Source organism: Rhinichthys klamathensis, unplaced genomic scaffold (assembly GCF_029890125.1).
Source record: "Rhinichthys klamathensis goyatoka isolate OS25496 unplaced genomic scaffold, OSU_Roscu_1.1 h1tg000217l_1, whole genome shotgun sequence".
Lineage (NCBI taxonomy): Eukaryota > Metazoa > Chordata > Actinopteri > Cypriniformes > Leuciscidae > Rhinichthys > Rhinichthys klamathensis.
Window position 1 is genome coordinate 370,142 of NW_026606742.1, and position 23,322 is coordinate 393,463.

Below are 23,322 nucleotides of genomic sequence, written 5' to 3' on the forward strand. Positions count from 1 at the left end.
TTATTCACATTATTTTACCATTGTAAATAACAATCATATATATATATATTTATATAAATATACACACACTGTAAAAAAAAAATTGCTGCCTTAAATTTTTAAGTACAATCAACTTGGATGTTTGTCAACTAAAAAAAAAAAAAAAGCTGAATCTTGTATTACTTATAAAAAAAGTTGAAAATTGCTTAAATTATTTTGATGAGTTAAAGGCAATGTAAAACATATGTTGTCAATTTAACTGATCATATACATTTTTTACAGTATATTATATATATATTTGGACAAACTTTCAACACAGGTATTTAAATACTTTTGATCACACGAGGAATGAATAGAATTACATCATCACAATCACGATATACTTGCAGGGATAAATGCAGTGCAACTGGTAATATAATATTAACAAACAATTCCATGCCCAAGAAAATGCCAATTAAATACACATTCTTTTCACATTTTGAAAAAAGTAAGAAATTTAGTTTTAAAAAAAGAAATACAACCCACCTCAGCCAATGTGCATCTGTCTCTGCAGTTTCACTTTTATTATCTCACTGTCTCTTTTCTTTTATTCATTCTCAACCTCGAGTGAATGTTCATGACAAACCCACCCAGATTTCACTTAATCCGCCCAAATCCATCTGTTCCTTCGATTCTGCCTCTTTCTCCATTTAAATCTCTCTCTCTTCGCCCACAACCAGGTTACATTCATCTCCTCCATGTAAGACTGTTGAATTAAAGGATTCTCACAGTGTCAAGTCCTCCCAAGCACATGTATTTTGTATATTATATAATCTTAAGAGCTTTTCAGACTGCATTATATCTTCATGAAAAACCAAGCCATGTAACTACAGTTGTGTCGGACAATTCTTTATTTCTCTTCTTTCATCAGTTAAGGAATGCAGTAGACTAAAGGTTAAGAATATGGTTACAGGTTCAGTACCAAATGGCAGCGGGCCTGCAATTATTTTGCTAGAAACTGTTTAAAGAAGAAAGAAAGAAAAAAATCATATTATGAATATATATATATTTTTTTCTGAAACTTTTCTCTACATGAATACTGAGATGGTGAGTCTTGGAGATCCCACTAGAATCATGTTCCCCCTGGTGGTTAAAAGACAATAGTGCAATAACATGAATTAATAGTATGCTGCCAATAAGGCTTACAGTGAGTTAATTTCATCTGTTATGTTAGCTCCTTTCCTCATTTTGAAGCCTTGCAGTCAATCAAGAATTAACTCGTTCTTTTCTTTATTTTTGCCCATTTGATAAAAAGCCAATTTAAATGTCAATGCATCGAACCTGAAACATTACTTAACGCAAATAATAAAGTCACTAGAATGAAGGATAAGCTTTTCAATGATCTTGTCACTTTATTCTTAAATTGTGCACTTTCACAGGTAACACCACAGGTTTACCATAGCTGGTTAAATAAATAAATAAATATATATATTTGTAATACAAAATAAAACCGTAACTGAACCTATAATTATAGCCAATGTGGAAAAGTATGCTTTTTTTCATACATTTTTTAATTTCATCGATTTATAATGATTTTGATCTTCCAACACACTCTTCCTTCAGATAAATGACCAAAAGAAAAAGTCTGAATTATAATAAATAAATAAATGCACCAATAAAAATAAACATCAATTTTGCAACAGAAAGCAAACTGTGGTGAAGACGCATCTTAATAAAAAGAGAAAGAACATGAATCTTCTTTATATCAATATTCAAAAGTTTTATATCTTTCTCTTCATCTAATCTCTTATTCCTCTCCTATTGTTAACTTGCTTAAATAAGCAACAATTCCCAACAAACATTGTGCATGATCGCCAGTTACATTGCTGCCTTCAGCAGATTTGTTTTGACTAAAAAACAGAACAATTTCAAACCACATGACATAATCCCCAAAAAAAACAAAAAAGGAAAATTGAGGTGTTCAAGTTTTAGGACCCTAAACGTTTAATACACCCCATACCTGACGTAACCAACTAAAGCATAACAATGTTTATGACTGGAATGTTTCTTATCATAATAATCACTACAAGCCACATCTGGATATTTCAATATGCATAATCCTGTGTGTTATACAGAATGCTGCATAAAATAGCAATAAAAGACAAATATATTCAATGATGGTTACAATGTCAAAGCACGTCTAGGTCTCCAACTTCCTTGGTTATTCAGGTATGTTTGGGAATAAAAATCAGATTTTTTTTTACTCCTCACAGCAAGTTAGATGTTTATCCAGCTATGTTATCAGACAAACGCACACTGATATCTGTTCAAAGATCTGTTTGGGGTCACTAAGATTTTTTTTAATGTTTTTGAAAGTCTCTTCGGCTCACCAAGGCTGAAACTGAAACATGATACAGTAAAACAAGCAGGTGAAATATTACAATTTAAAATAAAGGTTTCTATTCTAATATATTTGAAAATGTAATTTATTCCCGTGATAGCAAAGCTGAGTTTTTAGCATCATTACTCAAGTCTTCAGTGTCACATGATCCTTCAGAAATCATTCTAATATGGTGATTTGCTGCTGAAGCTGCTTAATATCTTTTTTTTTTGTGTGTGTGTGGAAACCACGATACATTTTTAAGGATTTTTTTTTGATGAATAGAAAGTTCCAAAGAACAGCATTTATTTGAATTAATATCTAACATTATAAATGTGTTTACTGATGAATTAAATCGAAAGTGTCACAAGAATTAATTTCCTTAAAAATATCTTACTGGCCCCAAACTTTTGCATGGTAGTGTATCCAAAATCTGCCCAGTGGCAGGTCAGATATTCCAGTAGATAAGCCAGTTATCTTCTAAAACATACTGAAAAACCCCAACAAGTGAATAAACAAAACACCTGCTTCAATCTGTCAGTCCATCATGTTGGAAAGGCAGGGGTATGCATGCTTTTTTTTCCCAAAACAGAAAACTTACGGTATATTGTTGCTCATTACTATTTAAATATTTGCACACACTTATACACACACATAATCAACTAGGATCGATGAAGGTGGTGGGGCAAGGAGAAGGCTAGGGATGAATGGATGCTGGGTGGAGACCTCAAAAAATGTTATTTCCTTTCCCAACTGCCCCAGTTCCAGAGCCCCAAACCAATGGAGGTCGATGAAGAACTGGAGCTTGTGGGGTAACGGTTCCTGTGAGAGACATAGAAGAAAACTCACCAATAAGAGGGCCAGCAGTGCTGGGTTGTACCATTCTAGCCGCTGTGTGAGGGTTAGCCATGGGAAAGCCCATGTTGGGCATCGTCAAAGCTGAAAGGCTTGCATTCTGGGTTGGAGATGCCATATGGGCGGCAGGCACCCCAAAGGCTGAGTTTAAGGGGGAGAGGCCACTGGAACAGGGTGTCATGGCATTAAAACCAAAATAATTTGGAATTGATGGCTGTGCAACAGAACCGCCTGCATTTGATATGCTGCCGCCCAATGGCCTGGTAAAACCTGTGGCTGGCAAAACACCTGGGAAGGATGAAAGTTGAAAGTGTGCAAACCAAAAAGGGAAGATGGGGAGGGAGAAGGGAAATGGATAGCATATAGAAGCAAGGATAAAGAAGGTTGAGATGGGATCAACATCAACTACGTACAGGTTATGTTCTGACTATATGAACTCTAGGCTTGTAAAACATCGCATCACAAACACTCAAAAATAAACAGATAACTATACAGTGCTTCTCTCTTTTATTCTCAGTCGCTCTTATTGTCAGTGTTTCTCTCTCTCTCTCTCTCTCTCTCTCTCAGCCCTCCTTACCCGGGGCTTTTTGAGTGGGGATGGAGCTGAGAGGGGGCTGTTTCGGTTTGGGCTTGACTGACATAAGAGAGTCCAAGTCCACCAATGAAGCACCTTCTCCGAGGAAGGACGCTGGCTTTTTGGTCTCCTCAGCAGGTTTTGTAGAAGTGTCACCTATTGATAGAAAAACAATTCAGACAAAATAACCTCTCTTGTGCTATTGAAACAAGGGAAAAGCACTAAAATGTTCCTTACCCCTTGGAAAAAATATTTCTTATTCTATTCACTACTTTTCAAAAGTTTGTGTGTCAGTAAGATTTTTTTAAATACTATTTTTATTCAGCAAGAACGCATTTCAATCATGACAACTCCAGGAATAGTTACATAAGTACATACATAAGTAGAAGATCTAGGCCGGTGGAGCTTGGGGAGGTGGACGGGTTCAGAGGAACTCTGATAGCGTGCTGCAAAACCAGTTTACAGCAAACAATGAGCCAGACTATTTACATGTTGAGCAAGCAATCTGATTGGCTGCAGGATCAGCAGAGTCCATCCGATTGTGCCATGTGTTAATTATGTGATTGCTTGAAGATCAGCCTGCATCCTTTAGAGTTTCATGACTGTATTGTATAATTATTAAATTGATCAAAAGTGACAGTAAAGACTTTTATGTTAATTTGTTTTTATATAAATGCTGCTCTATAGTTTCATGGTTTTCAAGGAAACACTAAGTAGCACAACTGTTTACAACATTAATATTAAGAAATGTTTCTTGAGCAGCAAATCAGCATTTTAAAATGAATTCTTAAAGGGATACTCCACTTTTTTTGGAAAAGGCTACCTTCCGTCAACACAACGGAACTATTTTCAGGCGCTGCGTCATATCATTACGCCTGCTGCACTCATGGTACAGCAGTAAAGTTTCTTGATTATTACGCAGGAATGAGAGTATAGTTCCTAGCCATATCAGCCTAGAAAATCGCAACTTTACATTTTCCGTCGGTCTTAGTGCACGATGTAACTACAGAAGAGTCAAGTTTTAAATGGGAAAAATATCGAAACTCTTTGGTCATTTTTTTTTTAGAAATGCTAATGGTCTTGTCCACTTCAATGATGTATGCTAAGCTATGCTAAAAGTGGTACCGCCAGAACCGGCTGAATGGATTCAAAAACGGTAAAACTCAACAGTTTAACTCTGGGGGAGTTGTAAAATGAGCCTATTTCCAAAAAAAGTGGAGTATCACTTTAAGGATCATGTGACACTAAAGGCTGGAGTAATGATGCTGAAAATTCAGCTTTGCCATCAAATTATATTTTAAAATATATTAAACAGTTCTTTTAAATTGTATTAATATTTCACAATATTACATGTATCATTGTATTTTGTATTAAATAAACGCAGCCTTAGAGAGCATTAGAGACTTCTTTCAAAAACATTTAAAAAATCTTATCGACACCAAACCTTTGAACTGTAGTGTATATTTTATTTATTTTATTAGTATAACATTTATTAAAAATAAAGAAATAAAACAAATACAAATAAATTAAACCTGATAAAAGATAAAATCTTAGCAGACAACACAAAAGACCAAAATAAGATGAAAGTTAATCACGACAATAACGGTTTGTTCTTTATTTTTAGTGCTAGATATTTAGTGATGTGAAATCTAAAATCTGATATAACTGTAACTATAAGAGAGGAATATGAAACATAGAAATATCTTGTTTATTTGCAACAAAATGTTTCAAACAAACTCTTCAATGGATGCAATAACATGAAAATGGCAGTCTCAGCAATTAGATTAGATGGGTGCTTGCCATTTTTAGAAAGCTCTTACCATTTTTGTGTGCAATATGCATCAGCCAGTTTGTGACTAATGAGTGAGTTTAAGGACTTGTCCACACGGACACGGGTATTTTTATAACCAGAGTTTTTACCTCCTGCGTTTAAAAAAGAAATTCCATCCACACATGCTCGGTTTAAAAAAAAATCTCCGTCTACATGAAAACGCAAAAACACGCTATCAAGCGCTGTCAAGAGCATTCCACACCAGCAGGCGGCGATATAACCCTAACTGTAAAGCCACTTTGGCCAATCAGAAGCCTAACAAAAAGTTATTGCCGGTTCCGGTAGGCGGATAACGGCGCACAATCTGACGTCAAACACAGCGGATAACGGCGCACACCCTGATGTCGCAAGGCAAAAACCCCGTTTTGACTGTCTACACGACAACACTGTAACCGGCGTTTCTGAAAATCCTCACCCTGGCAGGGGTTTTCAAAAATGTTCGGTTTCAGTGACCTGCGTTTCCGTGTGGACGAACAGCTGAACCGCGTAAAAAAAGTCACGGTTATAAAATACCCGTGTCCGTGTGGACAAGGCCTAAGGTTAAAGGAATAGTTCACTTAAAAGGTTAAATTCTGTCATCATTACACACCCTCAAGTTGTTTCAAACCTGTATGAGTTTCTTTCTTCTGCTGAACATAAAGTATGATATTTTGAAGAATGTCAATAACCAGACAGTTGAGGGACCCCATTGACTTCCATATTAGGAAAAAAATACTATGGAAGTCAATGGGGTCCATCAACTGTTTGGTTATTGACATTCTTCAAAATATGTTCTTTTGTGTTCAGCAGAAAAAAGAAATTCATACAGGTTTGAAACAACTTGAGGGTGTGTAAATGATGACAGAATTTTAATGTCTAAGTGAACTATTCCTTTAAGACTAAGTTAACCTGTTAATTGACCATGGAAAATAAGATTTGAGACTGCAGAAACAAATGGAGAAAGAAAACTGTTCCATTAGTACCGTTTTCAGAGGAACCCCCCCATGGATCTGATCTACCACCATCACCGAAAGGGTCACCAGTTGTCATAGCAGCTGATGGGGCACCCCAGGGGTCGCTCGCAGTGGGGGGTGAAGATGCTGAGAGTAAGAAATACAATGATTAGCTAGGAAAAGTGAGCTTGTATTGTAATTCTTCTGAAAGTACATTTATTTTGTTAGTTTAAACAATCAAAAAGAGCATGTGAACATCTGACATACAATAACACCATCACTAACTTAATAGTGTTTCGTTTAAACTGTAATCTACATTTACACTACTGTTCAAAAGTTTGAGGTCGGTAAGATTCTACAATGTTTTTGAACTAAATCTCTTGTGCTCACCAAAGCAGCATTAATATTTGATCAAGAATACAGTAAAACAGTAATAAATAGTATAGTAATATTATATACAGCATAACTGGTTTCTGTTTTATTGTTTATTCCTTTGATGATAAAACTGAATTTTTAGACTTCAGTGTCACATGATCCTTAAGAAAATCATTCTAATACGCTGATTTGGTGTTCAAGAAACATTTCTTCTTTATTATCAATGTTTTCATGTTTTTCTGGAAACCATGAGACTTTTTTTCCAGGATTATCTGATGAATAGGAAGTTCAAAAGAACATAACTGATTTGAAATTAAAATCTTTTCTGTCACGTTTGACCAATTTAATGCATCGTTGCTAAATAAAGGTGTTAATTACTTTTAAAAGAACCCAAACTTTTCACCAAATGTTGAAGCAATTGTCAGTGGGGACAGTAAAAAGCTCATTATATGTGATGTACTTGTTCTTCAATCCAGTCACTTTCTTACCTGCTGTGCCCCAAGGGTCATTATCTGCTTTTGAATCATCACCAAATGGATCAGACGTGACTGGTGATGCCCCCCACGGGTCAGAGTTTGCAGGTGCTGAATCCTGCACACTATCCGCCGGTGCTCCCCATGGATCTGAGGTTGCTGCATCAGAGTCTTTCGCCGTTTCAGCCCCCCATGGATCATTTGTTGAATTATCCTCTAAAATTCCAGCAGAGTCACCCCATGGGTCGCTGGCAGCAGGTGGAGAACCATTCTCGGCACTGGCAGATCTTCCCCATGGATCATTGGATGTGGGTGCAGATTCGTTTTTCCCATCAGCAGGTTCACCCCAAGGATTAGAAGCTGAACTGGATTCCTTTGCCTCATCAGACGATGCCCCCCACGGGTCGTTGGTACCAGGGGCGGATTCGTTGGAAGCGTCGGATGGGGCTCCCCAGGGGTCCGAGCTGGACGGAGGTGTGGCTGTTGATGCTTTTTCCCAAAGATCTGGCTCTGTGTCACCTTCCTTTGCCTGAATCCACAAATTTCCATCATGTCAGCTTAGACAGTCTGACAATTGTCAGATACTGTGATATCACTCAATTTGAATGTAATAAAGTTTCTCTGAGTTATTGATCAGTCTGTCTTACCCGTCTCTCTGCCTCTTTCTTCTCGGCCTCCAGACGTTTCTGCTCCTCCTTCTTCTTGGCCATGGCAGCGGTCAGGTCAGCCACCGATGGGATGTTGTCCAGGGAGGGCAGCCCTGTATATGGGGGGATCTCTGGCTTTTCTTTTTCTGGTCCTGCAGCGGAGGATGCTGACATAAAAAAAGAGAGTTAAACAGATATAAAAAAAAAAAACACCAAGAAGACACTACTATTCAAAAGTTTAAAAATTCAGCAAGGATGCATTAAATTCATAAAAAGTCACAGTCAAGACATTTAATGTTACAAAAGAGTTATATTAAAAAAAAAAAAAATCTATTCATCAAAGAATCCTGAAAAAATGTATCACAGCTTACACTGCAATATTAAGCAGCATGAATGTTTAACATTGATAATAATAAGAAATGTTTTTGTGTTCTTTTTGGAGGTTCAGCAAAAAATCTATTTTTGTGTTTCATGGAAAAACGAAAATGAATAAATCATGACACAATTTTCATTTTCGGGTACACTGTCCCTTTAAATATATTTAATATGTAATATGTGTAATACCGTACGGAAACTGAAATAATTGAATATGATGTGAAGCTCCTTTATGCAAGAAAAGTGCTAATGGGTTCATGAGTCTTACCACTGGGAGCCTTTGTCAACTTGTCTTTTGTCTTCATAGCAGATTCCCTCTCCTCTTTCCTCTTTTCCTCATCCTCAACCAGCACCATCACTATCTTAGCCTTTTCTCTCACATTCACCCCCTACAAAGAGCAAATCCATTATCCATAAGCTTTAAGACCTTTATCATCTATTATTAATGTAATGAGTGTAGAAGAATCAAATATTTTGCAGTACCTGGTCCTTTCCATCCTTGTCTGTGAAGCGGTACTCTACAAGGATTTTGATAATGTGAATGTTCTCCACACACTGCTGAGGGATGCGGTCAGAGCCCGTTTTCAATAGATATTCAAGAAGGGTTAAAGACTGTTGAAGAAAAAAGAGAAAAACATGATCTGTTAGATGTTTTGTCAATCCTTTCCTTGTACATATAAATTTGTGGTCCGTAAGTTTTTTAATGTTTTAGAGAGAAGTCAATTAAGCTCACCAAGAATGCATTTATTTGATAAAAAATACAGTAAAATATATTGTGAAACTACATTTTAAAATAACTTTTTTTTTTATTTGTATATATTTAAAATTTTTAATTATTCCTATGATGTCAAAGCTGAATTTTAGACGTTACTCCAATCTTCAGGGTCACATGATCATTCAGAAATCATTCTAATATGCTGATTTTCTGTTTAAGAATCATTTGAAAACTGTTAAATATTTTTGTGGCAACTGTGATGCATTTATTTCCAGGACTATTTGATTAATCTGAAGTTTAAAAGAACCGCATTTATCTGGAATATAAATTTTTTGTAAGAATGTGAAACTCTTTAAATTTTGATCAATTTAAGGCATCCTCACTGAATGATATCCAGAGGGTTGCTTTACGTTGGTTTGCCCCATATCTTAATGAAAGAACTTTTTCTTTTAATATTGATAATCACTCATCGTCAACACCGATTACATGTGGCATCCCACAAGGCTCTATTTTGGGTCCTCTGCTTTTTTTGTTCTCTCTATCTAGGCTCTAGCTTTCAAAAGTACAGTGTAGCTTATCATTGTTATGCAGATGATACACAACTTCACCTTCCTGTCAGGTCAAATGATTGTTGTTCCATCAGTAATCTCATCTCTTGTTTTAAGGAAGTTAAATTATGGATTTCTGACAATTTCCTTAAGCTTAATGAGAATAAAACTGAGGCCATTGGTTTTGGTTCTTTGTTGTGTATCACTGACCTTGAAAATCAGTTAGGTACTCTGTTTGTTTAACCTTGCATGATAGAGTTAAAAACTTGGGTGTCATCTAAGATTCTGACATTTTATTTGATAAGTAGATAAATGCTGTTATTAAAGGAAGCTTTTTACATCTCAGGTCCATTGCCAAATTAAAACAGTTCGTCTGTCAGAAGGACTTGGAAATAGTAATTCATGCACTTATCACATCCCAGTTGGATTACTGCAATGCTCATATGTGGGTTTGTCTCAGTCTACTTTTTCATGTCTGCAATTAAGCATACAAGGAATATAGAGCATATCACCCCTGTTCTCCCTTCCCTACATTGGTTACCAGTTAGTTATAGAGATCAAATTTAAGGTTCTGCTGTATGCTATTAAAGCCTTGCATGGGCTAGCCCCACAATTCATTGCTGATCTTCTTAAACTTTATTCTGTACCTAGGTTTCTTCGTTCAAATCAGTTACTTTTTTCTGTTCCTCATCCTGCTTGAAATCCAAGGGTGATCAGGCGTTTGTAGTTGTGGCCCCCAGGTTTAGGAATGCACAATTGTTTTTTGTTAGATCATCTTCCATACTGGCAATATTTAGATCTAGGTTGAAGAGTAGACGCATGTTTCTCCTTACCCTATGACGTGGTTTGAGATGTTTTCATTTGCAAGGGGTTTTATTTGCATGTTTTATGAGATTTTTTTTTAAAACACTTTGCCTATTTTTTTAATTCAGTTTTTACTGTATTTCTTCTTGATTGTACAGCACTTTGGTATAACATTTGTTGTTTTTAAATGTGCTTTATAAATAAACTTGGAACTTTCTTCAAAAAATGGTGTTCTATTATTATTATTACTAATACAATATATAAATAAAAAATAAAGGGTGTTATGGGTTTTGGGCCCCTTTAAAATGTAATTCTATATGATGCTTAACTAGCACCACTAAATATAGTGTAACTCAATCTCTCTTTCTGTATCTCTCTTTGTCTCTCACTTTCTCAATAACAAAACAAAAGCTGTAAGTAAACATCAGAGGAAGAAACATTATGGCAGTGAAGTTGAATGGAAAATCCTGCCTGCACATAATCAAACACTGCAGCGGCAGCATCAATGCCCTGCTGACAGAAAAAAAACAGCCACCAATCGGGTAACATGATCGGGTGCACGATAGAGTCACAAAAACGATCACTTGCTATAAATATTCAATCAGTCTGAGCAGGCAAGCAAGCTCAGAATCCGGTTCCTTAAACCCGGTGACTGTTCTCTTCAGTTCTCTCCTTCACTCACCTTGTACACGTGCCTCCAATTCTTGTCATCATTGAGGCGTTTCCAGAGCATGGCCAAAATCTCGTTACAGGCCACCACATTGTAGGTCAGGTCAGAGATGTCGGCCATCTGGGAGCTCGATGGCCCCCAGGGGTCATTAGAGGTCGCTTCCCGAACCTACAAAACATATCCAACGTATAAAATATAAAACACTAACCAATAACTCAGAGTTTCCTGTCTCAACAAAGTAAATTAATCTACACTGGGTACAAAAGATACACTCAGAAGAATAGCTTATTCTAATAGAATATGAATTGAATATATGGATGGCAGATATCTAAGAATAAAAGATTTCAGTATAGAAACATGTATAGTATAAAAATTGTATCCCACAATGCAATGACCTTAAAATGAAGTTATACTGTAGGTGTCTTTCATTTGAAAGCCACATTTCTATCATCTGTAAAACTGCATTTTCCCATCTTAAAAAATTATCTGAATTACGACACATGCAGAAAAGTTAGTTCATGCGTTCATGACCTCAAGGCTAGATTATTGTAATGCTCTCATGGGTGGTTGCCCTGCACGCTTAATAAACAAACTACAGCTGGTCCAAAACGCAACAGCTAGAGTCCTTACTAGAACCAGGAAGTATGACCATATTAGCCCGGTTCTGTCAACACTGCATAGGCTCCCTATTAAACATCGCATACAGTTTAAAATCTTGCTAATTACCTACAAAGTACTAAATGGCTTAGCTCTTAACACATTATAGTCCTTCACGTCTATTGCGATCTAAAAATTCTGGCCAGTTGATAATATACAAAAAATATCAAAATCAACTGCAGGCGGTAGATCCTTTTTCTATTTAGCACCTAAACTCTGGAACCGTCTTCCTAACCTTGACCGGGAAGCAGACATACTCTGTCAGTTTAATATATTGACTAAAAACATCTCTTTAACCTGGCATATACATAACACATCACATTTTTATAATTTACATCCGTTAAAGAATTGTTAGGTTGCATAAATGAGGTCAACCGGAACCGGGAACACTTCCTATAACACCCGATGTACTTGTTACATCGTAACAAGAATGGCATCTACGCTAATATTAGTCTCTCTGTTTATTCCGAGGTTACCGTAGTCAGCCGGATCGGGTCCATATCCAGATCAGATGGTGGACCTACACCTAGACACAACCACAATGTAGCCCTGAACATCAGCAAAGATCCTGTCAACTAGACAATCCTCTGTGAAGGCATGGTCGACATGACAGCCATTGGCACAAATCGTCAGCACAGCAGAGACCACAAGAACCAGACAGGTCGTCCGCACAGACCCTACGGCCAGCTTCAGCTCCACACCGACGTGATGAATCCAATCTTCAAGCAAAAGGAACTGGATGAATATTTGAATGCTATCAATCCGCAATCTGATTTCAGCATGAATCATAATCAGATCGTGTTCTTTCATTAGCCAGAGAACTGGCACCCCAATTGAGCCTGGTTTTCCCAAGGATTTTTTTCTCCATTCTGTCACCTGATGGAGTTTTGGTTCCTTGCCACTGTCGTCTCTGGCTTGCATAGTTAGGGATACTCAATATTCAACAATATTATTGATTTGATTTCACTGACACTATCGGATAAAAACTGAACTGAGCTGGACGATGACATCACTGTTTTATGCAGAACTGCTTTAAAGATGAAATGAACTAATTAAATAATTGATTATATTTACAACGGAACTGAATCAACACTGAACTGACATCAGCTGAACAATGACACTATTTTCTTTTAGAGCTGCTGTACAGCCGAAATGAACTCTTTGCATCATTGAATCATTTTCCTGTTACCACTGTAAAGCTGCTTTGAAATAATCTTATCGTATAAAGCGTTATATAAATAAAGGTGACTTGAATTATAGTTGATACAGACAAAAGTCTCACCTTGAAGACTTGAATGGGGTTGACAAAAGAGTAAGAGGAAAAACTCACCTTGACCTCTGCCTCAGAGAAGTTCTGAACAAGGTTCTTCAGTTGGCGTCGCAGCATTGAGTGAGTCATGATGGCGGTTTTGTCCTAGACCTATTTAAGGAATTAAGATTTTTTTTATTGTAATATACACATTGTTCCACAAAAATGCAAGTAGGCTCATCATTGTTAATCATTGCAAATACAGCACGTGGATCAAAAACGGCTTCTTATATATATTATAATCATTGTTTGATAACTTTGATAATTAGGAAACAGAGCCTTCATAATACAGCATCAGGCACTATTAGTTGTGTTAGTCTATTTATAATAGAAGTTATATCAGAGCCAGTGTTATTTTAGTTTTATTGAGATAATATTACAGTTTTTATTTATATTTTGAATTGGTTTTTATTTTAATATTTTCTGTTTTCATTTTCAATTTTTTAGTAATTTTGTTGTTTTTTATTTTATTTTTTTCTATTTTTTAATATACAGTATATATAGTTATTCATTTTTATTTTATTTTTAGTTGTTAACTAAAGTTAAACTAAATGAAAATGAGAAATGCTGCCTTGGCAATTAGCTGAAACAAAATATGTTTAAGTTGTTTCTATTTTATTAAATAAAAAATATTATTTATTAGCTTTTTATTTCATTTAAAGTTCACAATTTTGTATGGTTTTAGTTACTGCATTCATTCAATTAACCCTAATCAGAGGATATGATATACATCTGCTATTATGAATAGTTTATTAACAATATCACACCTACAAATAAAATTTAAAGGATATAGCCTACATCATTGAATTATTCTGCTCCACTTACCTGCTAAGTAAAGGATGTAAAAATGGCTGTTGACTGAATTTCTCAATCGCTGACAGGCACTTCAGTCCATGAGCCTTTCCCTATGGAGACTTTATGGACCTATACAGCATAAATATGAGGATAGACTCTGTAACTATGGTGTTTCGATGAAATATTTCGACCAGAAATTAACATTCTGTCAAAGTTAGTAGAAAAATAAAGATTATTCTTTTATTTATATGCTACTCTCTGGTATATAGAAGAGCATATTTTCATAATAGCTATAGACTATTTATTTATTTATAAGAGTAACATCAACAGCCAATATCCTTTCAAACTGCATTATCCTGCTATCAATATAATGCTTGATTTCATGCTATTTTCAACAGCAAATCCAATCTGTACTGATAATATTTCCCAAATGATGTGATCCAAATGATCGCTGATTTATTTATCATAGACATCCTACTACCAATGCTGGCTGCAGACACCAAACACCTCTAAGGTAATGTACATGAGAGCATCATTTGATGACAATCACTATGACATGACATAATGAACTAGATCGCTGTTAATAAACTGCGAGACTGTCGCATCATGTCTGATCGTGGCCTGACTGTAATCTGACGCCTGCAAAAGATATTGATATTGGTTTGGTGAATGGAGAGCCATCGCCTTAAAAACAGGAGGATACTAATGCATGAGCATACACTGCGTCTTAGCTAAAGATTTACATATAGCATCGCTTCTTACGTCAGCTCAGCGACAAAATTTCTGATTGCTTGATGATGGATACAATAAGTATATTATTTATATTGTAATATACCAACCTTTTGGGAGAATGGACAGGAGAGATGATGATGAGAGGCTTTTCCAGAAGCGGAAATTTCCGCTTCCGTTTACGGCTACCTGTCAAAAAACGAACGTAGCCTCCCTACTGAATATTCATGAGGTGGGGGTGGCGGTTTGCATTGCGTGAAAGCACGCTAGTAGTGATTATTGATGAGGGGGCGTGGCTATGTGGTTTACACTGAAACCACAAGGGTAAACAAACACAGGATTTTTGTTGTTGTTGTTGCTGCATGAAAGCCCTTTGATAAAAAAGACAATAAACAAAATAACATATGAATAATGAATTAAAAGGGTTTGTTAAATGTGCCACTTGGTTTGGAATACCAAAGGGATGCGAACAGGCGATGAAAAAAACGCTAATCCCAACACCATGTTTGCGGTTGCACTGAGCCCGGTTTCCACACTGTCTATGGGTTTCCATACCAATGAGTCGATCCATCCATTCTCAGATCTGATGAAGCGTGATGCGTCATTCTCAAGCTCGTGCCTAAGGCATCATTGACGTCACTGACGCTCCGATGCCTGTAGAAGCGGCTGGCCCGCAATAACAAATTGGATGAAGACAGAAATATTACTCGCATTCATTGAAATCAGTTCAAGATGGCGTCCGAGGGGGAATACGAGTCAATTCTGTGCGTAAAACCAGATGTCAGTGTTTACCGCATACCGCCGAGGGCGTCGAATCGCGGATACAGGTGAATTAAAGGATGTGCGGGCCTGCGCCCATGGCAGGTGTTTGTAATGTAAATGATGTTGTAATACGCAATACGTTTTTGTCTTGTCTGTATCAGCACCATACTTCTATTACGAACAAGATTTTATAATAAACAATACATGTATCGCATTTAATTATTATTCTGTGGACTGCTATGTCGCAGAAACATTGATCATACAGTTCTGCTGATAGAGGGAAAACATCTTGTGATGTCAGATGGTCTGTTTCACGACTAGCTCATGCATCTTAATAGGAATTGGTCAAGAGTAAACAACTGAAAATGTTATTACAATTAAGAATTATTTACAGGAAATTTCCATGCCAAAGACGTAGATAGAGCATCTGTCATTTGTATTATTATTATGGTTGTAATAATATGGTATTGTATTGCGTTAATGTGAGGTGTGTTTTCTGCGTATATGTGGTCCAGTTTATAGTATATAATTAGTCCTAATAGCTCTTGCCCACAGATAATGTGATGCTTCAGTGACACACATTCCTCTAAAATACCAGTTGTATTCCCTCTGTAGGAGCCTATAGTCTTTTTGTAATAGTTCTGGAAATTGCAATAATCCTTCTTGATTTGCCATAAACTGTGGAAATGGGTTAACTGTCTTCTGTTCCCACTAAACTAAAAGCTTGAACCCAATGAGCTGCTATTTTTGTGAATCAATCGCATGAAGCCTGTCATGTTTGGACCCAGAAAAAAGAATACAAATTAAGCCTATTTTGGGACCATTAAAGTCTCATGAAATTGAAGTAACGACAGATCATTTCTTCCATATTGTGACGTACATCTGAGTATAAAGGATTATTGAAATAATAAGATCAATATCATGCATTTAAAAAACAGGTAGGGAGAATATTAATTTCATACTGACTTCGCATTGTGACATTATTTTTGTGAAAATCAATCGCTTTTTCCCTAGTACTCATTACTGTAATGTATCTGTATGTTAGATTACAACAACTAAAATTGTACAAAAATTAAAATTCTATCATTTACTCATCTTCATGTCGTTCCAAACCGATAAGACTTAAACTTTGAAACACAATTTAAGATATTTATAATGAAACCTGAGAGGTTTCTGCCCCTCTATGTCCCTCTTCAGGTAACCAAACTTAAAAGATCCAAAAAAGGCATAAAGGAATCGTAAAACAAATCGAATTTGTCAATTTAACAATGATTTACACGTATACATAGAGCACATCACACATGGTAAACATGGAAGCTCAAACATGCGTGGGTGGTGCGCGAGAACCAATGAGGTTTGTTCCAGCGTGTGATGCATGCAAAGTCTTATAGGGTTTGAAATGACATGGGGATGAGTAAATGATGCCAATTTTCATTTTTGGGTGAACTTAACTATCCCTTTAAACTCCCCTTAAAGATGTTTCCATAGAAAACCCATCTAGAGTATGAGTAATATACAATTTATGGACCTGAAATGACATATCTGCTGTTATAATGGCAGGGCGGCTGACTGGAAGCTGGACACTCCTGATTGGACAGGTCGTTTGCGCATAACAGCAAAGGGGAAGGTGGCTTATATCAAACTGGAGGACAAAGTCTCAGGTTAGAAATCTGCGTACTGATGCAAAAGAAAAAAAATCGAAATTGAATGTTTGATTGGATGACATTTGTTCAGCAAAAGAAGCTCCTAGATGTCCTTCTTTCATCATTGTCTTCAGGTGAGCTGTTTGCTCAAGCACCGATTACGGAATACCCTGGCATAGCCTTGGAGACCGTCAGCGATTCTAGTCGCTATTTTGTTCTCCGTATACAGGATGACAATGGTGAGTGTATCATCTTACTTTACATACCTTATCGTACTGGTAAATAGGTTATAGTTTACTTCTATACTACAGTTTAGATGAGTAGTATCCATGCTGCCTGCATTTTAGGTCGGAGTGCGTTCATTGGCGTTGGATTCGGAGACAGAGGTGATTCTTTTGACTTCAATGTCGCCTTGCAGGATCATTTCAAGTGAGTTTCTATTAAAAGACATTAATACTGGAAATGCTTTTGTATTTGCACTGACACATTGGAGGCCATTTGATGCTTTTAGTTAAATCCCTTTGGGCATAATAAGCAATTTTAGCAGATACCGTTTTTGAATTTCTTTTTAAAATATAAAAATTGTTCTTCGTTTTTCTTTCTTTAAGGTGGGTTAAACAGGAGGATGAACTTAGCAAAAGTTCTCAGTCTGCAGATTTAGGACCCAAACTGGATCTAGGCTTCAAAGAGGGACAGACCATCACACTGAATATCGGGGTAAAACAGAAGTAAAATACATCTTCTTTTGTAATGGGATTTTTATTTATTTTTGTCAGATTTTGGCTTTAATAGTTCTAGTGTTGCATCACTACATGTCCAGAAGAATATACAGTGATTTTCCATGTCCACATATTGTAAATATACAGTTTGTGTTAAATTAGAGAAATTATTGTTTGTATTTAGCAAGGTAAAAAGAGGGACAAACCCCGCCCTCAGAGCTCAGGAGGCTTTGGGCTCCTCCCTCCACCTCCAGGGGGAAAGATAGCACCTCCTCCTTCGTCCAATCACAACACAGAACAGCCATCAGGAGGAGCACAGACAGGTACATTTGACCTCATTACTACCTATATATGAACTAATTTATGCATCCTCTTTTCTTTGATGCCATGGATAAGGTATATATACACTCACCGGCCACTTTATTAGGTACACCTGTCCAACTGCTCGTTAACACTTAATTTCTAAGCAGCCAATCACATGGTGGCAACTCAGTGCATTTAGGCATGTAGACATGGTCAAGACAATCTCCTGCAGTTCAAACCGAGCATCAGTATGGGGAAGAAAGGTGATTTGAGTGACTTTGAACGTGGCATGATTGTTGGTGCCAGAAGGGCTGGTCTGAGTATTTCAGAAACTGCTAATCTACTGGGATTTTCACGCACAACCATCTCTAGGGTATACAGAGAATGGTCCGAAAAAGCAAAAACATCCAGTGAGCGGCAGTTCTGTGGGCGGAAATGCCTTGTTGATGCCAGAGGTCAGAGGAGAATGGCCAGACTGGTTCGAGCTGATAGAAGGGCAACAGTGACTGAAATAACCACTCGTTACAACCGAGGTATGCAGCAAAGCATTTGTGAAGCCACAACACGCACAACCTTGAGGCGGATGGGCTACAACAGCAGAAGACTCCACCGGGTACCACTCATCTCCACTACAAATAGGAAAAAGAGGCTACAATTTGCAAGAGCTCACCAAAATTGAACAGTTGAAGACTGGAAAAATGTTGCCTGGTCTGATGAGTCTCGATTTCTGTTGAGACATTCAGATGTTAGAGTCAGAATTTGGCGTAAACAGAATGAGAACATGGAACCATCATGCCTTGTTACCACTGTGCAGGCTGGTGGTGGTGGTGTAATGGTGTGGGGGATGTTTTCCTGGCACACTTTAGGCCCCTTAGTGCCAATTGGGCATCGTTTAAATGCCACGGCCTACCTGAGCATTGTTTCTGACCATGTCCATCCCTTTATGGCCACCATGTACCCATCCTCTGATGGCTACTTCCACCATGTCACAAAGCTCTAATCATTTCAAATTGGTTTCTTGAACATGACAATGAGTTCACTGTACTAAAATGGCCTCCACAGTCACCAGATCTCAACCCAATAGAGCATCTTTGGGATGTGGTGGAACGGGAGATTCGCATCATGGATGTGCAGCCGACAAATCTGCGGCAACTGTGTGATGCCATCATGTCAATATGGACCAAACTCCCTGAGGAATGCTTCCAGCACCTTGTTGAATCTATGCCACGAAGAATTGAGGCAGTTCTGAAGGCAAAAGGGGGTCCAACCCGTTACTAGCATGGGGTACCTAATAAAGTGGCCGGTGAGTGTATATGTAATATATTAATTCTGAGTTCAACAAGGAGAGGAGCTCGCACACGTAATAGTAGAATATTTCTTACAAAAAAACCAACCTTATTTAGAGGACAAATGCAAAGACAAAACTCTTTCGATTTACATAATCATAAGTGTTGTAACCATATATTAATTCTGTAAGTGTAAAATATCAATTCTGAGCCTGACAATTCATTTTTATGAATATCTCACCCACTCTAAATGCATGCACATGCAGACAAACACACAAATACATTTTACAGATATCTTGATAACGTTTTTCTCTCTTTTATTTTTTTGTGTTCTTTCCCTACTCTTAGGATGTTTATTAGAACTGGACAGCAGTAACTCTAATACAGTGGTTCAGTCAAACCCCAGCTCTGACCTATGGGGAGATTTCTCCAGCTCTGCAAGGTAACATGATTCTTGACCATTGAATAAGTTCCTGTACTCAGATATTACTACTAATCACTAAGGGCCAGATTTACTCACCGGCATTAAAAAACGACTGTCAGGATTTACTAAAGACACGCAGTGTAGCTCAAACAGTAGAGCGTTGGCGTTTGCAACGTCAAGGTCATGGGTTCGATTCCCAGGGAAAGCAAGAACTGATAAGAATGTAAATGTGTACCTTGAAATGCAATGTAAGTCGCTTTGAATAAAAGCATCTGCCAAATGCATAAATGTAAAATGTAAATATATTTTGGCGGCTGACCTTATTGCATATGCATTTGTTGGAGTTTCCCTTTCAGGTGCAAAATATATGGGAGTAGAGTATTTAAATAAATACTGCAATGTGATTTACTAAGGTTTGTGTCAATCCACTGGTTTTTGCGTTATTATAGTTGCTGTAGGAGGAGGCATCGCAGAGAACAGAGAGAAGGAGAAGGGAGAGATTTTTCTCCACTCGTGTTCATTAATCTGAAATGCCACAGGAAAACGTTACCGAATATATCCTTTTCCTAGCCACTTTTTTAAAACTTCACTGTGCCTGTGTTATTAGTAGATTACCTGCACCTAGGCTCACGTAGCCAGACCTTTAGACTGATGGCAGAAGGTCTGGACTCCATCGCAGCTTTCATTGGCCAAGGACCGCCCAAGGGAATGTCTGACCGACATGAAAAACAAACAATCACAGTTAGTTTGTACCGCATTATGTTTAGGGGCATGAAAATGTAAAGGCGAAACGATAACAGACCTCCGTGCATCTAATAAATGATTAATTCAAGAACGTTGTGCAAGTTTCCTGCAACAATGGCGCTGTGCTCTATAGGTATGTTTCCATCACACTGTTTTTATGCGCATTTTGAAGTATCGCATCAGAAACGAGTGATGGAAATGAAAAATTTCGGGGGGAAAATCCCTTAATTCGCAAAAAAAACGTTTTTAAGCTCGCTTGAGGTGGTTTTTGGCTTGTGCGAAAAAGAGTTGATGGGAGATGGAAAAGCATTTGCCAAAAAAATTCTGACGTAGCGAACATTAAACCCACGTGACTAATCGGCTGTTTCCTCATGATGGGAATTCTGGCTCATTTTAGGGACCCGGATCATTTGGCTCAGCTCAGTAATAAGAGATAAAAAAAAAATTTATTGGCTAATGTAAAACCACCAAACACTATTACACGTGTATTGAACATTTTAATTTTTATTGAACTGTCCAAAATTAAACCATTTCAAGCAAATCACACTTAAAACAGAACACATTTATAAGGTTGTCAGTCCCTGCTCGATATGATAGTTTTACCTTACTAATTCTACGTTCTCCATTTATGTTGTCTGTTATTAAAATGCATCCCAATGCTATTTTGTTTGCGTTTGTTACTCATCTTGTTTTCTATCCCGATATTAAGAAAGATCTTTTCGCCGCACTGCTCGACCACACGCACTCCATGCAGTGAATGAATTTTATGTATAGCCTACTGTATGTGCGTGCTGCGAATTGAGAGCGGCGGTTTTATGTCATCACACGTGATCGCACGCACATACACATCAAAATAACATTCAGCTAGTGACTACTTGACGTGTGGCTGAGCAGTGTAGCGAAAGGATAATCATATTATTCTGCCTTGTATTAATAAACAAAAAGGGAAAACGGCTCTTAGACGGGAAGGAGGCGGCTTATAGAGGCGACACATCACTACTGTTTCCACTTATAGGGTTTTATTTACTGTTGGTTACTAGGTTACCAATACCACCGTCATCGGCTCGAACAACTTGATGCACCTAATTTGCATTTTTTTTTTTTTTTTTTACTTTTGAAAAGATTTGCTTCACGTTTGGATGGAAACTCACCTATTATCACAGTTGTAAACACAATGGCTTTCTTTTTCCATGAGGGGGTTTGGCTTTGTTTCTAGGCGGACTGTTAAAAAACAAGATCTCCCAAAAATCCTGGAGAATTCAACCGATCAGATGACGACTTCTAAACTCCCGAAGTGTTTCCTAGTTTGTGTGCTTTATGCGTCAGACGTTCAGCCAATGCTACGCTAATTTGCGCTGCTCTTGGTAGATTGCTTATGTTGGTCATTATGGTAATGAGCTGGATGCGTCTGTATTGCATTGTCAGTAGATCACCCACAGAACTTTCCATTCTCTTCTGTGCATTTATGAGATTTAAGTCTAATTGCTGTTTAGTAAATCTGGCCCTAAATATTTTCATTAAACCACTACATGTGTTAGTGTGCAAAAGTATGTAAAAGCTGGAATAATCCTTTCTTTTTCTTTCTTTCTTTCTTTCTTTCTTTCTTTCTTTCTTTCTTTCTTTCTTTCTTTCTTTCTTTCTTTCTTTCTTTCTTTCTTTCTTTCTTTCTTTCTTTCTTTCTTTCTTTCTTTTCAGCTCTGTTCCTCCTCCAGCATCACGCCAAGACCCCTCTTCTGGGAACTGGGTCCAGTTCTGAAAAAAGTTTCATCATCTTTCATTCCATTATTGTTCCCATTCCTTCATCAGAACTACTGCAATTAAAGGATACTGGATAATAGTATGGAACATTAGAGGCAAGCTGTATGTAAAGCTGCTAATCTTAGCAGAGCACAGAGGTGAGAAATAGGCTATTACGAATTATGTTGGTCTTATAAAACAAATCAGCCAATTGAAATTATGAAAAAGTTTGTATAAAAAGAGGAACATCCCATGGGCGTACCTATGTGAAACTTTATGGTAATGTTTTTTTGAAGACTGTTTCAGTATCTTTACATTTGTCCACAAAGTGTTGGATGTGTCCACTTTGTTGTCATAACTTGTATGTGTTCGTCTTTGGTTTTGGAGGAGTGAATATGCGTGTGAGTGTTTAAAAAGGCAGAGATGGATTGAAAGTGTAGAATTGAAATGAAGCCTGGATATGTCAAGAGCTTAACATCCTATGTGTCATAAGAATATATAAAATCTGTACAGTATAAATCTACATAAATATTGGTTGAAGGCCACAATGTAGAAAAATGATGTCCCTCAAATACAGGGATAATGTCTAGATATCCATTACATATCCATATTGTCATTTACTTGAGTAACAGATAGTCATTTACGTGTTAAACAAAAATAAAATATACAAATGAACTATAATGCACATTGCTTCACATGTGATTTTTTATTTATTTAAATAATCTCTGTGGAATATGATTCTCAAAAATATTAGGATTTGCCATACCAGTCTTTGAAAAATATTTAAGAGCTAAAATGCCAAGCCTACCCTAGCCTATAGCTTATAGCGTGGAAACAAATACAAGCATATTACTGTTTATGAGGTCCAATGTTATTTGAAATAGGATTTGCTATTTCAAATGTATATAATTTCTAATTGTGTCTGTTACCAGATTTCAAGCCCCTCTGCTCCATGTAAAACAGTTTGCTGATTTGTTGTCCTTACAAAAATGTAAAAAGTTTGTACCATAGTCTTCCACCATAATAACATAGTACAGTTACAGTGTGTGCATAATTATTAGGCAAGTCAATATTGCC

At 37.1% G+C, this 23,322-nt stretch overlaps 2 protein-coding genes across 3 annotated transcripts; one reads left to right on the forward strand and one right to left on the reverse strand.

The window, feature by feature from the left end:
• Nucleotides 1-2,712: 2,712 nt before the first annotated feature.
• Nucleotides 2,713-14,849, reverse strand: epn1b (epsin 1b). 2 transcript variants are annotated; one of them, XM_056264183.1, is made up of 11 exons: nt 14,738-14,849; nt 13,929-14,027; nt 13,125-13,214; nt 11,150-11,305; nt 8,884-9,012; nt 8,669-8,789; nt 8,026-8,192; nt 7,394-7,907; nt 6,561-6,677; nt 3,771-3,923; nt 2,713-3,481 (listed from the first exon to the last, which is right to left on the reverse strand). In XM_056264183.1, exons 3-11 carry the CDS (start codon nt 13,191-13,193, stop codon nt 3,066-3,068), a joined length of 1,842 nt encoding a protein of 613 aa, XP_056120158.1. In that variant the 5' UTR covers nt 13,194-13,214; nt 13,929-14,027; nt 14,738-14,849; the 3' UTR covers nt 2,713-3,065. The 2 variants fall into 2 exon arrangements, with proteins under 2 accessions (XP_056120158.1, XP_056120159.1); XM_056264184.1 differs by having other exon boundaries at nt 3,339-3,923.
• A 404-nt stretch (nt 14,850-15,253) lies between these two features.
• Nucleotides 15,254-22,930, forward strand: necap1 (NECAP endocytosis associated 1). Its single transcript, XM_056264185.1, has 8 exons — nt 15,254-15,454; nt 16,950-17,050; nt 17,167-17,271; nt 17,380-17,461; nt 17,641-17,749; nt 17,936-18,074; nt 19,689-19,782; nt 22,204-22,930. The coding sequence occupies exons 1-8, from the start codon at nt 15,360-15,362 to the stop codon at nt 22,262-22,264; spliced, it is 786 nt and encodes a 261-aa protein (XP_056120160.1). The 5' UTR covers nt 15,254-15,359; the 3' UTR covers nt 22,265-22,930.
• The last annotated feature ends 392 nt before the right edge of the window (nt 22,931-23,322 follow it).

What these genes read in the sequence shown, in the direction of transcription:
- necap1 (XM_056264185.1), top strand. Translation starts at nt 15,360, where the DNA reads ATGGCGTCCGAGGGGGAATACGAGTCAATTCTGTGCGTAAAACCAGAT. An exon ending in GCCTTGCAGGATCATTTCAA is followed by an intron (nt 17,462 to 17,640) that starts GTGAGTTTCTAT and finishes TCTTTCTTTAAG; the next exon opens with GTGGGTTAAACAGGAGGATG. An exon ending in GATTTCTCCAGCTCTGCAAG is followed by an intron (nt 19,783 to 22,203) that starts GTAACATGATTC and finishes CTTTCTTTTCAG; the next exon opens with CTCTGTTCCTCCTCCAGCAT.
- epn1b (XM_056264183.1), bottom strand. Translation starts at nt 13,193, where the DNA reads ATGACTCACTCAATGCTGCGACGCCAACTGAAGAACCTTGTTCAGAAC. An exon ending in TCTCTGAGGCAGAGGTCAAG is followed by an intron (nt 11,306 to 13,124) that starts GTGAGTTTTTCC and finishes TATGTTTTGTAG; the next exon opens with GTTCGGGAAGCGACCTCTAA. An exon ending in TGACCCTTGGGGCACAGCAG is followed by an intron (nt 6,678 to 7,393) that starts GTAAGAAAGTGA and finishes TCTTACTCTCAG; the next exon opens with CATCTTCACCCCCCACTGCG.